At 38.5% G+C, this 17678-nt stretch overlaps 1 protein-coding gene across 2 annotated transcripts in view; it reads right to left on the bottom strand.

Annotated features, from left to right (window-relative positions):
* Positions 1-17678, bottom strand: part of LOC135609383 (serine/threonine-protein kinase TOR-like) — a 63862-nt gene that overhangs the window by 23971 nt on the left and 22213 nt on the right. For both annotated transcript variants that reach the window (XM_065102585.1, XM_065102584.1), the window contains exons 16-26: positions 17308-17410; positions 17047-17229; positions 16885-16977; positions 16753-16788; positions 9880-9981; positions 9691-9792; positions 8407-8569; positions 8189-8313; positions 8008-8060; positions 622-745; positions 358-543 (exon numbers count right to left, since the gene is read on the bottom strand). In XM_065102585.1, the coding sequence (XP_064958657.1) occupies positions 358-543; positions 622-745; positions 8008-8060; positions 8189-8313; positions 8407-8569; positions 9691-9792; positions 9880-9981; positions 16753-16788; positions 16885-16977; positions 17047-17229; positions 17308-17410 (1270 nt within the window). The remainder of the gene's footprint in view (positions 1-357; positions 544-621; positions 746-8007; positions 8061-8188; positions 8314-8406; positions 8570-9690; positions 9793-9879; positions 9982-16752; positions 16789-16884; positions 16978-17046; positions 17230-17307; positions 17411-17678) is intronic.

Here is a 17678-nt window from a genome sequence, read left to right as displayed (position 1 = left end):
GTCATGCCCCAAGAAAGCATAAAAACAAGTTATAAGGCAAAACTTGCTATCTATTAACCAGCCTTCAAGTAATTTGCCTAAATTTGTGTTGTTAAGAATGAAGCTTTCCTGGCTATCCTAAGTCAGAAGATTGACAGGTGGTTGAAATTCTGAAAAGCACTCGCTTACATGTCCATGGAATCTTGGCTTCATAACCAGCTTAACCCAAATTCAGAAGAGTTTAGTGACTGACCATTGAAAGTAAGCTAGTTGCCTATATAAGCTACAACATATACATGTTCAAATTTCAACTAGAAAAAAACCTGAAATGATGATTCAAAACATAATTTTAACTCAGCTTGAAAAGGTGAAGAGTACTTGATGGTTTCTTGGTTGCCTATGCAGTTCATTCCCTTCTTCATAAGGATCACTCTCAATATCGTTGAGGGGATCACTGATGACCTCAGCTGGCACATTTTGAGTCAATTTTTGTACAGATAAACTATCTAAAATAGGAGGCTCACGTCTCTTTAAACGCCTTTTGATCTCATCGAAGTCCCTATGCTGTAAAAACAAGAGACAATGATTAAAATAGTCAAACTCAAAATCTTTATTAAAATAATGCAAGGAACAAACAGAGACCCTCAAATGATGCTTTGAAAGCAGTTTGTCTATCATTCGAATATATTTAGTGAAGTCCTCTCCAAGAGCATATGCAAGGCAACAGAGAGCATCGGCAGCATCCCTTCGTAACTCATCATTGTTCCTGATAAAACATTCATTATTAGGAAACAAATAGATGTTCCTCTATGCAGTAACAAGGGAGCAAACATTAAATTGTGCACATGCATATAAGCTGCATAGTTAGATATAAGGTTCATAGTTGGTAAAGGACAGATGAATATGACTCAGTTTTCAACCAAACCTCAATGAAGACTTTCATTTTGAAATAAGTGACAAAAAAGAACCAAAATGGTATGCCATAAATTCATAATAACATAGTGAAATTGTCTATCTAGAACAAAAACTTAGACTAGAATCACCACCAAAAAGGAAAAAAGATCTTAATAATAACTTATTTTAAAACGAGAAAGACAAGAACAAGCTAGTTTCAATGAAGATGTTACTAGTTACAGGTGCCCTGCAAGCCAATCACATGGGTGATGACACGTGTAATACGTTACATAATCTCTTTTAATTATTATTATTATTATGATATTTTCTCACTTTATATTGGATGATGAATATATTGTGATGTTCTTGGATCTGTGCAATGGGAATTGGATTATGATGAGATCATGACAATGAAATCAATTCGCTTTTAAACACAGACCCTAAATATTCTCGGTCATAGGTTACTCGAGAGGGACATCGAGATAACCGAATAGACCGATATGCTATATACTCGTTCATATGATGGAGGCAGCTGATCTCATAGCTACTTGTGTGGGGACACTACGGATATAATGCAAGTGCTCATTAAAGAATGAGTTCATTGAATGATCCGCTTACAGAATGTTAAATGATTAATGATACCTCATCGTCATATAGCGATTTCATAGTCCTAGTTGTGTATATGATCCTTAGACTTGAGATACCAATGATGCCTTATTTGAGTACTTCATTTTTTGATACCGGACTTATAGGTCTAGAAGTTCCGGATCTAGTACAGAGTACGGATGGTCATTGCGAATGACAGAACCTTACGAAAGCAATTGGGTTTCAATAGAGGATTATCCACTCTTGGTATCATGAGAATAATATCCCGTGTGTTCTCACTCAAGCAAATCATTAGCCAGGGTCAATCGGATCGTGATGAATCCGATAAGCGTGAGATTCAGATTGAGAAAGTTCCCCATGAGAATCTGATTAGAGTGAGACTCAGATGGATTCTGCATGAGTCTGACAGCACCATGCCCAATATATGATCTCTGGGATATTAAATGGATAAGCGATTATAGATACATGATAACTGAGGACAGATAGGTCCAATGGATTAGATCCTCCTGTACCGTTTGGGGATTATGGCGTAGTAACCCAATACGTCCATAGTCGATGAGTTGAGTGAATTATTATAGGGATAATAATTTACTAAGTCAGAAGGAGTTCTAACGGGTACAACTCACGGTCAGCTCGATATTGGACTTAGAGGATCACACACATATAGTGAACAACATAACGAATAGAGAATTAGATATGAAATATTCGATAAGCCTCTGTTTTAATGGATCCTTAGGAGAAACCTAATAGAGCTTAGAGTGGTTATTGGATGGAGATCCAATATCCATTAAGCTAGTGATTATTGGATGAAGATCCAATACCCACAAAGAAGGATCCATTAGGGTTAGTTAAAATAGGCTCTCTATAAATAGGTATTGAGACTAAAAGGGTCATATGCTGGACCCCTATTGCCACCACCCTCCTCATCTCCTCCCTCCTTCCACCAACCAACTGCCCCCTCTCTAATGCGAGAGGACAGCAAGAGGGACCAATCCCTCCTTGTGTGCTGCTATGTGGTGGTGCGTGACCACGAGGAAAGAACATGCTGCGCGAGGAGGTGCGTCGTTGTTGCGTCCATCGTGTGGATCATTGCTAGAGAGGAGTTTACGAGAGCTCCTTTATCCACGGACTAGGATCTACGATCTTAGGGGATATACGAGTTCCCTAGGTGAGAACGTCTCATATCCTTTATGCAGTTTTCGATTTCACGAGTTTTACACTCTCGATCTTCGCACGATGATTCGATAAGATTGTTTTGAGAAACTAATTTTTATTTTTCTTTCCGCTATGCATGTGATTTCCAACAGATGTTACTCATCCCTGAACTACACAAAAAAATTAGTTTATAAGAAGACGAGGTAATCCAATTCCAAGCTCACCGAGATCTTCTCAAGTCCATTCTACATGTCCCTAACATATAATACCTTTGTATGTGTTCGTTCACCAATCTAATTTTTGCCATAAATGGTATAGAACATGGTTTAAAAAACCTCCCAGATCAGTGCATAGAAGAGAGTAAAATACCTATCCAATGAAGAATTAAGACGTGGACCAATCGATTTCAAGAAATTTGAGTCCAAATTAGGGTTACCGCCTTGTAAACCTATAGATTAAGTGGTAAGCCCATCACAGTTTGTTTTTTTTCAATCTTACGGTTGTTGGATTTTTAATGATCTAATCTCTTGCTCTTTCTTATCTATCTCTCTCACTCAAATATTCTCACTTTCACCTAAATTTAGAAGAAGTCCTTACTTCAGATCCTGTTGCCCGCCGTCTCCATCCAGCTAGTACTTCTCTTCTTCATCCACCTCATTTTTTCCCTTCGCTCCAGCTCACCGTCTCTAGCTATCCTCCTTTTCCTCATCTCCTCTTCTTTCTCATCCACTATTTTTGTGTCAACATGCTGCATCTCCATATGGGACCAGTACCAAAAATTTTAAACATTGTAGAAGATTAAATCATATTTTATTCATTACTGACTAAAAATGTACTAATCAATGTTTAAAGATTGGCCCATAAACAATTCGACGAGAACCAATCTATCTAACCCAATCTAATCAGCTACCAACCAATACTGACAGAGTGCAGTGCATACCACTCGAAGATCGATATTAATATCAGATTCTAATCCTTGCTCAAGAACCTGGAGAAGATTATCAGACTAATGATTTGTGTCTCGATTAGAATGCTCCCTACCAAGTTGGTTTATTGGCCCAACATGAAATAAAACAAGAACCTTTTGCCTATATCAACTTCCACAGTATGCATATCTTTCTAGACACTATCTCACTGAATGGTTGGTTACACCAGGTACCTATATACAACGAGCAATCTCGGTATGCTACCACTTGGTTTCACAGGTTTGCTGCTCGGTATTTGATGCCCAACCAATTTTTCCCCTCTTTATCTCCTAATTATATCATTCTTTTTCTTCTCCATTGGCAAGCATCTTTCAACCATTCTTCACTATTCTTAATATTTCTTATCCAAATTACTCCCATTTTGCATCAATTTCTCAAATAATTGGATTGGAAAGCCTTTCTAACTTGCTACTACATGGATTTTTTGAAAATCAACTTAGTTTTTCTCCCAATCAAGGTAAGTCTGCATCCTAACACCATAGTCAGTACCTTTTCTGACTCAATTGCAGATTTTAGCTATTAAAACAAAATTTCTAATTTCGAACTTCTATTACTGTCCAATTAAAATCTACAAGAATTTTGTGTAAAATTTTCAACATAAGCTAGATCCAGATAGATTAAACCTAAATAAGTGCAAATATATAATAATTTTTAATGATATTGGCACTTATTTGTATGAAGCAACAAAGTATCAATCCAACATGCTAGGATGCTGATCATTTGAAGCAACACCATCATTGGCAATAAATCCACAGCGAATACTTTGGTTGCCAGAAGCAGTATTTGGCAGATTGATTGCTCGACAAGAACAAATGTACAAAGGTCTCTCAAGAAATCAGAGAAACTTTTGAGACAATTGAATGGCTCAAATGTCTTAAGATTCTAGTGATAAGCACAGAAGGAGGATGTAGACAGGTGAGAATCTAAGCTGCTCGTTTATGATAAGTTCAAGGGTCAGGGGACAATTTTGTGGACCTCAAGCTTGACATTGATATTGATACATCATTGGACCACTTTGCATTCACAAGGAGTACATGAGACAGATACAACAATTTGGTCCATCGAATTTTGAACATGGAAGTGAAAATGTGATACCTATGGTGTCATCCATTTCAGTTTAGCAGGTTTATGTTATGAGGATGCTCAATGATGGTGATGTTCATGAGCTAGGTATGTTACTAGTATGTGATAGACCAAAGCAGTATTCATGAGCTAAGTACGGTTTACTGAGCTCTCGCGCTAAGTCAGAGCTTGACATTGTTGTTCTTGATCAGATGACATTCCTCCATTGGAACATCAAACAGATGATATTGTTGTTCTTGATCATATAACATTCCTCCTTTGGGATGTCAAACAGGCTAGGACTGATGACTTCTACACCAAAGAGGACAGATTGCTTGAGCTGAGAGCATAGAGAGTTCATGAGCAGTATCAACATACCCACCTCAGTGCCAAACAGACCAGCACTGATGACTCATACACTAAAGAAAAAAAACATGAAATAATTCCAATTGCATCCCTCCACATGCAACTCTAGAAACATTACCAATTAATGGTGTCCATCATTCAAAAGTATGGCCCTGGTGTAAACCTAAAAATATCTTAATGTAAATTCAACAAACGGACTGAGACTTTCAAGGAGCAACAAGTTCCATATGATGTGAACCTCATGCGAGTATTGGTCCCACACCACCAGGATAAAGGTCATAAAATTCATAGCGTGTTGTAACATAAAGATCATCTTCCACAAGCCTGTTAATATGTTATACAGGATTCAGGATGCACAGTGCCATACTAAGGTATGGTGGAAATATGGTGGATGAGATTTGCAAATATTACATAGTCTAGGTGATGACTAAAAAATGACACTATATAAACAAAAATTGCTACATTACTAAAATACATGTGTTTGTCTTTTTTAACACCATGTGCGACCCATGGGCTTAATGATCAAAGACATTGGCGACATCCACTGGTAAGGAGAACCATGGCAAAGATTTAAGAGATTCACAAGGGAAAGGTGCTTACGACCTAGTGTCCCTCAATTTCCCACTAAGAAAATCTCCTTGAACTGCATCCAAAAAAGAAAGACCAGATTCAAGGCTATGTCAACATCGAGTGACTAGGTAAAGTCCCATTTTGCCAACTCAACTGGTGGGAAGACAAAGAAACACATTTTGTCAACAATGACCAGCATTTCAAGCAGGAGGATGAGACTTCCTTCCCATCTAATACCAGATCTTCATAAAATCCACAATAATGACATTGTGGGGGATAGTTATATGTCTACCAATAATGGTGGCCAGGGCCAAAAGTCTTGCATACTCAATATGTAAAAACAAAAAGGTGGAATGCAGATGGATGAACAATATTTTACCATGCCATTCTACTAGATGATTATGATGACTAATCATCACCAAATTAGTTTATTGCTAACAGTCATAGATGAGAGAGTTTGATCTGATACCGAGTCTGACAAATTCCTCATGGTTGTAACATTTCTACCAATAACAATTTCATGTATCACAAAAAATTGTTAATAATTTATCTCGTTTTTTTTAATCCAAGGCATCATATGACACAATAATAATATAGTAATGAAGTTCAGTTCTTCAACTGTTATTATGATCATGCAACTCCACCCTAGTACCATATCATCAGTCGCAGGAACCATACATGCCCCATTAATACCAGCATAACAACCACCACCATAATTACACTCGTTGATGCCTCTTGCTAATTTGAAACAACAGTAGCACCCTATATATCATAGTCAAATGATATAGGAACAATATTATGCATAAGTTCTTCAAATTACAATACTGATCTCCAACTAACTTACACAGCAGACCAAGACCCACCTCCGGCATATGAAATTTCTGTGTTCACAAGTTTTTAAATCATATATTTTAATTATATAATGTAGTAACTCCATACATTTTCATAAGCTTTTTCCACGTGTTGTTGACATATGGTTTATGAAACTTATTTTGACACATTATTGAGGTAAAAAACTAGAAAAGTCGCAATAGAGGTTTATTGGGCCTAGAACCAGGACTAAATGATTCAACCAGTGTTTGCAGTTCGGGCGGCATGGTATGGTATGACCAGTATTTACCAGTTCAACTGGCTGTCGAGGCTTGGATGAGGGCAATTTTGGCTGGTTCAAGTCAGGTACAGGTGTCTCTAGCGAAATTAAGGGCATACCCATAGTGGTTCGATTTGGGTCAAATCACCCAATCCGACTCTTGTGGACTGGTAGGGGGTGTTTACAAGCCACCTACTTGCTCTCCTCTTTCACTTTCACTCGTTCTCTTTCTCTAACTCGTTCTGAACCTGATTCTCTTGATTTCTTGGGTAAAAGGCTTAATTCTTCTCTAATTTCCTTGAAAAACAAATAGTGAAGGTCAATTGGCATTCAAAGAGGGGTCAAATCTCGAGATCCGATCATGATTGTCTTCAAATCGACGTAATCTGAAACCTAATCTTTAATTTAATTTCATGTAATTAGAGCTAACTAGAATCTTTTCCTTCCACCTAGACCCAATTAACAGGTAATTAAGGACAATTAGGGCATGATTTTAATGAAATTCTCAATGGATTAAGATTTTATTCTTCCATTTCGATGTAACTAAAGTTTAATTACAGCAAATTAGGGTTTTTTTCTCCAATACAGAGCGACTTAAGGGCAAATTAGGGGCAATTTAGGACTAACTGCAGCATGTTTATTCTTGGTTTATTATGAAATTTTAAGTGGATTAAGGGTTCATTATTCCATTTACATGTAATTAAATGTTAATCAGACTTAATTTAGGGCTAATTACAAAAAGGAAGAAATTAGGCGAAAATATGGTTTTTCAGATTTTCAAGAATAATTTATTGTTTTTCCTGAAATATGATATGTACCGGTTTATCAACACCTGCTACACCGGCTTGGATGGGCACTTTAACGATGGCATTGGTATCTAAGACGGCAGACCTTATATTCAACCTACAACTGGTGACAACATGGACTTTCTTCAACACGAGGGAGTTGGAATTGCGACCAAAATCATTGTCCTCTCCCAATGACATGGCCACAAAATTTCGGTATGATGGCAAGAGCCACCGTATTGCTCAAAGATGCTCGAAAAGTCATTACTGTAGTTAAAAATGAATTTTGTGATTTATTCATTTTAAATAGATAGTTCCTTCTATTGTTTTAAAAGCTTTAACTTGAACATACTATAGGAAAAGACCAACATATGTTCAACACCTCTAAGTAATGAAAAATTTCATATTTGATAAGAACATCAAAAGTACATAAGATATTGTGAATCCAACAAAAGTTCATTGCGTCAAGTACACTGTTAAAATCCAACAAAAACTAGTGTGAAGCATATCTTACCCATCCAGAACTAAAATCAAGTGATGCACCAGAGATGAAACATGACCGCTGACCTGAATCAAGGAAATGTGAAAAGGATGAGTACCTTGATATCACTTAAAAACTATAACAGAAGTGCTTTTCCAAATCCTTCTAGACATTTTAGAACATATCAAGTTTGCCTGTTGTAAGACCAACTAACCTGCACCCGAGGAATGAGCTTGGTCACAGTGTTTATGGCACGACGTCTTACATCAACAGAAGCCTCCACTTTAAACAAGCGAATAAGGGAAGGAAGAAGTAAGTGCATACGTTCATCCAAAGTTCCTGAAAATATCAACAGAAACGTATGAACTAGGCCTGAGTACTACTAGAGTAGAAAATAGAAACAAACAAGAAAAGTCGGTTCATTGCACAAACCACCAAATACTTCAACAGTATGCAAAATATCAGTGACATAGCTGAAGTCATTGCAGCGTTCAGCATCGTTCAGGACTTGTATACAACACGGAAGAATTATCGACAGATATGTTCTGAATTCATCATTTAATGCCAAGCAAAGCTGCTCCACAAGATGTAAAACCTGGAGGAGGAAAAGGTAACTCAAGAATTTGCTATATTTATATAAAATTGTAGAAAACAAAAAACTTCTTAGTGATCATTATATTTATAATGTACATGTTGTGGTACAAACACAAACAAAATGTTCTCGAGATCAAATAATCAATGAATTGATACAGTTTTGCCATTGGTCCACCTCATTGAATCTATGGAGGCTTTGCTGAGGCAAGGTGCAAAAGTCATTCCCCAGTGCCCTTCATGCCTAGACATGCCTTTGAATGAAATAAACACAAGAACTTAAACATATGGCCTCTACAGTTTGTTGGATAGAGAGGGAGATGTATGGAAAGTCCGCTTTTAAATGGAAGTATAAAAATGGTGTAGTAAATTGGTCGAATTGACCATTGTTTGCTTTGGGCCAAACATAAGTATGACCAAAATCTCACGTAGGACCAGGCAAACATCTGCTTGGTACTCTAAGCCATGAATCCTGTCAAAAGTATTGCAGTTGTCACTATTCAAATGAAAACTATGAACACTCACAAACAGAAGTGTAATAGCAGTATTGATGTGGAAACTAGATCTTACAGAAAACCAGCAATAACATTTTTAAATAACTGATGGCCCCAAGAGTAACCACTAGTGAAGTGCCCTGATGTGTGTTCAACAAAAATGGTACGAAAATGTGGAGTTCAATGAAAATGGTAAATGTGGAGCAACCTTAGCAGTTATGTGCTAATAGTATTCTGCTGGGTAAGACAAACATTGGTTATTCCAGACAAAAATTTAAAAATTGGAACCACTACTTATTACACCAAAATGTGGTGCATTTTAGTACACCAATAAGAAAAATACTTTCTCTCTTTATATGTTGGTATGAAGAATACACCAGCATACCAATACAGTATCTGACAAATATACGACCATTAAAGTATGGTATATATATGTATACACCAAAATACTTGACAGCATGATTCCAAGTAGAACAAAAAGAACTTTTAACAGTCAAACAACAGCATTCTATAGCAAACCACTATTCAAGGTCGCAGATACAGTTGAACATTTAAAAAGTATGCAAATGATGCTTAAAATCAAAGAAAATAAAATTAATCAAAAAATAGGTTGCAAAGATGTTATTCTTACTGGTGAACCTTGCACAGGTCGGTTGGATCCAGGTAAAGCAAAGGAAGAAGCCCATAGTTCGGAAATGAGGGAGAACAACTCTGGTAAGTACTTGCGTATGTGCTGCATTGATTTTGGCAACCACATCAGCTCTGGAAAATCAGAAATAACATGTGTAGGATAAAAATCATAACCAGATTATTTCCACACCTGGCGTACAATAGATACCAATGTTCCAAGCTTCCAAGTAATAAATTCTTTCAATCCACAATCTTCACATGTGCGAATGGCATGGAAAAGATCAGGAAGAACCTACAGATACAAGATTAACTAATCAAGAAACTAGTAAAGAAACTTAAAGCACAGTAAAAATAATTTGGTGGAACATTAGTGTGGGAAAATCTCACGTTAACTTTTTGGTACTAGAAATTTTAATTGATATCCAGGAATTTTCAGAGCAACAAGCTTTTATTGACCAAACAATAAATTTCCAAGTTCACAGTAAAACTAACAAAAGTAGTTTGAATAACACCAAATATGGAAAAAAAAAAATCACACTGATTTTTATGACTTCTCATGGATCCTTCAGAGAAGCATAAAAAACCACAAAAAAAAACCTAGGATCAGGGTTTCGGGTCAATATTGCCTTAGTATCATAATACCAGAAAAATGTTGCAATCATTGGAGAAAGCAATGAGGTCAGCAAGAGTCAAACAATTTGCAAATTTTCAATATTGTCTTACATCTGCTACTGGATCTAATCTCTATTTCAAGAAGCCCATATAATCCAGTTTCAAGAAAAGCTATGTTGGATTAGGTAGACATTAGAACTGAATATGGATACATTTCCAACTAACCAATACACCAAGGAGACAATTGAACAACACATAGGAGAAGAATGACTAAATACTATGACGGTTTTGTTGTTATGTTGTGAGAATTTAAATGCCAAAATGTATGCCCATAAGAAGCTGCAGACTCATAGTTAGAATCAGATGATGGTCCTTTCCTTGCTAACCATAGAGGTGTAACAAAGAAGATAAGAAGATCTACCTATATAGTCAAGGTTTTAAAGATAGGCTGTAGTGAATATGGTCCAGCATTTACAAGTCCAACAATTGGCCACTATGTGAACCGGCAACTTTCACCCATTCTGACCCCACCAAGAGTAAGTTGACCAGTATCTAGCCGTAACTGGCATAGTACCACTACCAGTCCGATCTGTAAGGGCATCAATTGATATCAATACCAGACCGAGATTTTAGTCCATGAATATTGTTAAATCTTTGGATACTGGTATGGTATAATAGAAGAACCTAATAAGCATCAGATCGCAGACACAAACATATGCTCAACACAATTTACAGGCATAAGAATTCTACAAGAGGCAAGAGACCGTGTGACACAAATGCAAAGTCTATAGCAATGTCTGCACATATGGTGCCTCGACCACCAACCACGAGGTCTAAGACTTCGAGGTTCGTAGAGATAGTGGCAACATCAACAAGAGTGCCTCAACCGATGATGATGCTGATGGTGGCCAATCAATTATTCCATCTACTCATTCTTAAGATGGGGCATGGATTGGGGGAGCAACATTTTACGATATAGAATAAGTGTTCCTGCTATTGTTTATGTTATTTTTTGTTTAATTAGCAGTTGAGCCATTTTATGGTTTTACCAAGGTCTTCAATTTCGAATAATACTGGCCGTATCGGGCGGTACGTATCGGTCCGCCAGCAGATCGGTACACATATATATATACACATATATATATATATATATATATATATATATATATATATATATAAAGGCGATGTCGGCCCGCGTGGGGAGAAGAGAGGTGATGTTGCAGATTTTTTTTTTTGAAATTATATACACACACACACACACAAGGTATGCAATACCGTACCGTACCGATGTTTCGAGGTTGGCTCGGTACGGTACGGTACGATACCGGCGTACCGAGCAATACACCAGGGTGCACCGAATAGTTTTATATATTTTCTTCCTTCCTGTAGCACTGCTATAGTGTAATACTGTAGCACTGTAGCACGTTTCGTCCAGTACCGGGCGGTCCGTGTACTAGTATGCCGTCGGACCGGTACGTACCACCTGTACCGGACAGTACCATTCGATATGGTATACCATGTGTATATATATATATATATATATATATATATATACACACACACACACACACAGACACCGAGCGATATACCAAAATATACTGCTCAGTATACAGAACCGTACTATACCGAGTGTTTTTCGAAACTCCGATACAGTACGATATTTCAATCCTTGAGTTTTACTATGTCATTTGGCAAACATGCAAGCAACTCCCTACTACCCAATATATGACAATTAGATTTTCTACTTCTACTCCCAAAGACAGCATTAAACAGACAGGTAACTAGTGAGTTCAATTCAAAAGATCTAATTATTAGGGACACTGAAGACCATAACTATAAGATAATGGTACATTTTCTTTCATCAAATAATCACGGACTTAGTTGGAATTGCCTAAGTTGTGTGACACCCTTGTGATATCCGTCCACAAAGGGTCAACCTAAGAGCAACCTCATACATATCCCGATCCACCTCGTACAACCTAAGTGATCCATTTCAAGGATCACTTGGAAGACATCTAACGGCACCATCATCATATTTGTGCTCCCGCTCCACGTTCCGATTTTGATCAGAAACCCCTTCGCCAACCCGGAGATCTGCTTGGCCTCTGAGTTCATAGCCTTCATACAACTTAGGCACTTCTCCAAATTTAGCCCTAGTCGCCTTGCTTCAAAGTCGACGATGAAATTGTGAATAGCACCAGCATCCACCATCACAAGGGTTGCACGGCCATCGATCTTGAAATCCATATACATCAACTCGCTACTCCCTATTTTGTGTTGCCATGCCCTCACGTGTTGCCCCACTTGATCTTGCAACATATACAAAAAAACGTATTGCTCCCATCTAGGGTCCTTGTGACTCTTTAACATCGTTACTTGATTCTGACCTACTCATACTAAGGGCGACAGCCTTGACCTTGTCCAATCTTGGGAAATGGATTGATGCTGCTAGCACATTGAGTGACTACTTTTGTGATCACTCCCTTACCATATGCAGTCCTCTGCACAAGAAGCATCTGCTAGTCTTCGGGGCTTTGCCTTTCAAACTCAGCCTCTTATGAGAACTCTTCTTCTGTTCGATGGTAGCCTCCTTCCCTAGAGAATACTTAAACGGTTGATTTCTAGACTGCTTCTTCTTCCAAGAGTCCTCCGAAGAAACAAACTCGTGAGCCTTCTATAGCCGCCATTGCCCTGACCAGATTGATGAAATTCCATCGATGCAACTCCTATTACGCCCATGGCTTCAAGCCATATAGGAAGTTGAACAACTTATCCATGGACATGTCCGGAATGTCCAACATAAATGCTGAGAACTGCTTCACATAGTCCCGAATGGAAGTGTTTTGGTCTCGAATTCTTTTGTGCGGCAAACTCAATGTTCTCTGGTAGAAACTAAGCTCTTAACTCCTGCTTCAAGTCCTCTCATATGTTCACTTGGTACTGACCTTGTTGGATCTCTTCTTATCGGGTTCGCCGCTAGTGTTTTGCATCCCCATGCAAATACATGGCTCCCATAGAAACTTTGGTTTTTCAGAATCAAGCCTCATTCCCAGGAAGTATTGTTCCATATCGAACAGAAAATCCTCATGTTACTTCGTATCCCGAGCACCCACATAACAATGCAGCTCGGGTGCCCTCAAGTTTTATAGCGAAACAAAGCGAGTGTTGTTCTCTACTTCTCTCCCACATGAAAAGCTCTCATGAGAACCGTAATTTTGCCATAACGTCTACCACGACTTCTTGTAGATGTTGCATGGACTTCGGACTCAACCATGTCGATCCAAGATTCTGCATACTCTTGCGAGTTCTCTACCCCAAGGAGCTTTCGCTAACCTTGGTAGAGTTTCTCTGAGCTCACTTCGAAAACATCGAGGCCGGCTTCTGCTATCGCAAGCCTCTCCTTATGGTTCTTTTGCTTCTCTTCAGTTGGCACCTCAGATTGCGCTTCCTCCGCTCATAAATTGCCAACTTCTCGCTTGCCATTTAGATTGTCGTGCTCCCCTAATCCCCTTAAACAGCTCCAACAGCTTGAGAGCGAGCTTACACTTGTAACTAGATTTAAAAAGCACTAGGCGCCAAAAGGCACTAAGCGCCCAAAACGCCCGAGGCACTAAGCGCTCGCCCAAGCGAAGCGAGACGCTCTAAAATATTTAAATATAAAAATATATAATATAATTAACAATATAATTATTTAAATAAAAATATGATATTAAATTAAAAATATATTGTAAACAATATATTACTTAAGTTACAAGGGGAGAACAAAATATTCTATGAAATATTAAAATATAAAAAAAATACATAATATAATTAAAAATATAATTATTTAAATAAAAATACGAAATTAAATTAAAAATATACCGGTAATAGTATATTACTTAAAGTTAAAGGGGAGAGAAAAAAAATATATTAACAGTAACAGAGAGACAACAGCAGCGGCGGAGGATTAGTTTAAGATAGTTGCGGTAGCGCTGCGAACAACAACAGAGGCAGAGGCAAAAGTTGTGGACAGCGACAGCAAGGGAAGCTGCGGACAGTAACAGTGACAACGACGATAGATACGGACAGTAGCAACGGCAACGACGAAAGCTGACAACGGCGGCAACGGCAGAAGCTACGGACAACAGCGGCAACGGCAGAAGCTACGGACAACAGCGGCAACGACAGAAGCTACGGACAACAGCTGCAACGGCAGAAGCTACGGACAGCAGCAACGACAACGGCGAAAGCTGCGGACAGTAACAACAACAGAAGCTCTAGAGGGAGTCCGTCAGTGGCGAAGGAACCTACGATACTCTCCCTCGACAGTGGAAGGAAGCTATGGGGGCCATTGGACTCATCCGTCAATAACAGAGGAAAGCTCTGTCCGCTGCGTCTACGACGGAGGCAGTAGTAAAACGCATCGACGGCGGAGGCAAAAGCAACGCTAGGGTTCCTCGGGGTCACACGGGCATGAAGCGTGGCATTTGAGGTAAGCAACTATGAACCGAACCCGACCTAAACCGGTTTGGTTCGCCTAATTGAACTGAGCGCTCGCCCGAAGCGCCCAACGCTTGAGTTTCAGCGAGCACCCAAGCAACGCCTCATTGAAGCGTGCCGCCTGGTCCACACACGAGGCGCTTGAGCCGAGCCGAGCCTTGCCTCGCTCGAGCGCTTAAGCAAGCAACCGAGCGCCTATTTAAATCACTACTTGCAACCCACCTATGGCTGCTTGGGGCAACGACCCCACTTGAACCATCTTGCTCGATTCACCATGGTGCTTCACTATGGCGAAAGTGTGAGTCTTCGTTGTTTACTCAAATCACTTGCCCGCTTTGATATCAAATATCATAGACTTAGCTAAATTTACCTAAATCGTGAAGCACCCTTGTGATATTCGTCCGCAAAAGGTCAACCTAAGAGCAACCTCGTACAAGTCCCGAAGGACCTGCAAAAGAAAGTTGACTAGAGTAAAAAAAAAAGATTGATTAGATTCAAGAAACAAAGGACAAGCCTCAACATCTCGCAAAAGAGGACAGCTTACAACCAATTCAGCAAACACTTAGTGTGCAAAGAGAGAAAAGAGAGGAAGGAAAAAAACAAAGACTTTAGAAGGCAAAAGAGCAATCACAAGGACACAAACGGTCGCTCAACCGGGTGTCAGGGATGTAAGACAAGTCCACGTAGGCTTTATGAAGTGTATCCAAACAACGCCCAACACTACCCTAAAGCCCCATCCAACCCTGTGCCACCTAGGTGGTTCTAGGGTGCTAAGATGGCTGACGTTTCATTTCGCACCGTAGCTAGTTTTAAACAAGTCATGGCATATGCAAACAAGTTATGGTAGTTTTAAATAGTGATCGCTAGTATGGCGAGCGATCACTGCGCAGTTTCGCAAACTGCTTCTGCTTATAGTAACTAAGCAAAAACCAAAAAAGCAAGGTAAAACACACTACCAAAAACAACTGTACAAGCAAACATAAACGACGAATAGTCCGTTGACGAAGGTGTTGCAGGCACGTGATAACCATCCATGACAAAACAGGAACTTTTTTTTTCAATTACTTCAAGAGAAGGTAAATCTAGTCAAGATTGCATCGCTTCAGATTATTTCTCTCTACTTCCTTTCACTATATATGCTTTCATTTTCTGCGGTGCCATTAACATGCGGAAGGCATTGCCAAGCCTTGGAAAGGCATGAGACGCACTTTCCATTATAGTGACCAATCACCAAGTGAGGATGCTGCCAAAACATAGTTCCTCGCCCAAAAGAATAGTTTATGTCACAATATAAACATGAAGGAAACATGGATGGTCTAGCATGAGTATCTAAAGAATCCTATAATGTTTTACATGTTATAAAGGCCGGCCCCCCTCGAATTCATTTTCCATACCTCCAAACTGAGGTACTTTGGTCTTCCAACCCTGCCTTTTTGACACTTCATTATGAAATAATTTCAATATATCCTGTCTAATGTTGCTAAGTGTACCATTTTTTTTTTCTGAGTCCAAAACTGTGTCAGAGTTGTATTACCAAATAGAAGATTCAAAGTTTTACATTCTTCATAATTTTACTACAGTATCAATCCCAAGTTCTGATCAAAATCCTGTGACAATGCTTGATGAATCTTAGTACCCAAGAAGGATCTACCAATGTACAATTATTACTTATTGGTTAATGTTGAACAGACATCAACTCAAGGATCTAGATTGACGTGCTAATGAAAGAAAATCCGTCTACAATAAATTATTCGTCCTTGAATAGGACAGAAAAGGGCCCAACCCCATTTCCTAAAGTAACAAGATTCCATATATTGAGACTCCTCAAATCAGAAAACAATTGTTTAATTCGCTACAATTAAGATGAAAGGTAATGCATATCATGCAATAAAAGAAACTAAACTTGAAGTGACAGTTTACAAAAAGGAATGACTCACACATAAAGGGTATAAAGGCATATTGATTATCTTACCTTTGGTAAGTACGGAACACAGCCAAGGCCCATCGACTAGTTTCAGAAGTTAAAGAAAACAAGATAAGATTATGATGTACATTGAAACAAAAACTGAAGAAAATAGAAAAATATGGAGTTCAGAAATCATACCTTGAAAATGAACAGAATAGAACCCACCACCTTTTGGTGATAACTTGAGAGAGAGGGATCTCGAAGGATTCTCATAAGAGAGCTAATAGCAATCTACATAGGAGAATCAACTTTAACTAGTAAAAGGGAATAGACAAGACAAACGCACAATATAAACTTTACCTGCGAATAATAATCCTCTGGAGTGACAAAAGTTGGCCAAATTTCTGTAGGTAACTCTTCCATAGAGACGATATGTTGACCAGCCTCGCTTGCTGCACGATTAACTTCACCATGGGATCCAGGTAAACGGTGCTGATTACACTTATGTATATGAGGATCTAAAGCACCCATAATTCCTAAAACCTGAGAAGAAAAAGAAGCATAATTGTCAACTTAGAAACAGAAACTACATTAACATTAACATGAATAAGGAGCACACACCTTCAGTACTTCTCGTCTTGTTGACCATGCCAATTCGCCATTTAATAATTTCAAGAGTAAACCAAGCAACTGGGGATACTCATTGTATGGAGAAATAACATATCTAGAATGCAGGACAATGGTTATTTATTTCAGAAATATCCAAAATAAGACTAGCAAATCCAAGCCAAGCATACAAAGGAAAAAGACTCAAAAAATTGATATGCAGTAGATGACCAAACAGTAATTGAATCATTATACTGCAAAGAACTTGCTAAAACACAACTCCATCCACATTAATATTAAAACAAGGAGCAGTTCCATCAACTAACAACTGATGATGACCTAGATTCGACCTGGAAGGACAAGTTCAAAAGAAGAAAAGCAAAAAA

The sequence above is a fragment of the Musa acuminata genome, chromosome BXJ2-4 (genome assembly GCF_036884655.1).
Source record: "Musa acuminata AAA Group cultivar baxijiao chromosome BXJ2-4, Cavendish_Baxijiao_AAA, whole genome shotgun sequence".
NCBI lineage: Eukaryota > Viridiplantae > Streptophyta > Magnoliopsida > Zingiberales > Musaceae > Musa > Musa acuminata.
The sequence above is the reverse complement of the archived record's forward strand: the minus strand, read 5'-3'. Positions and strand labels throughout refer to the sequence as shown.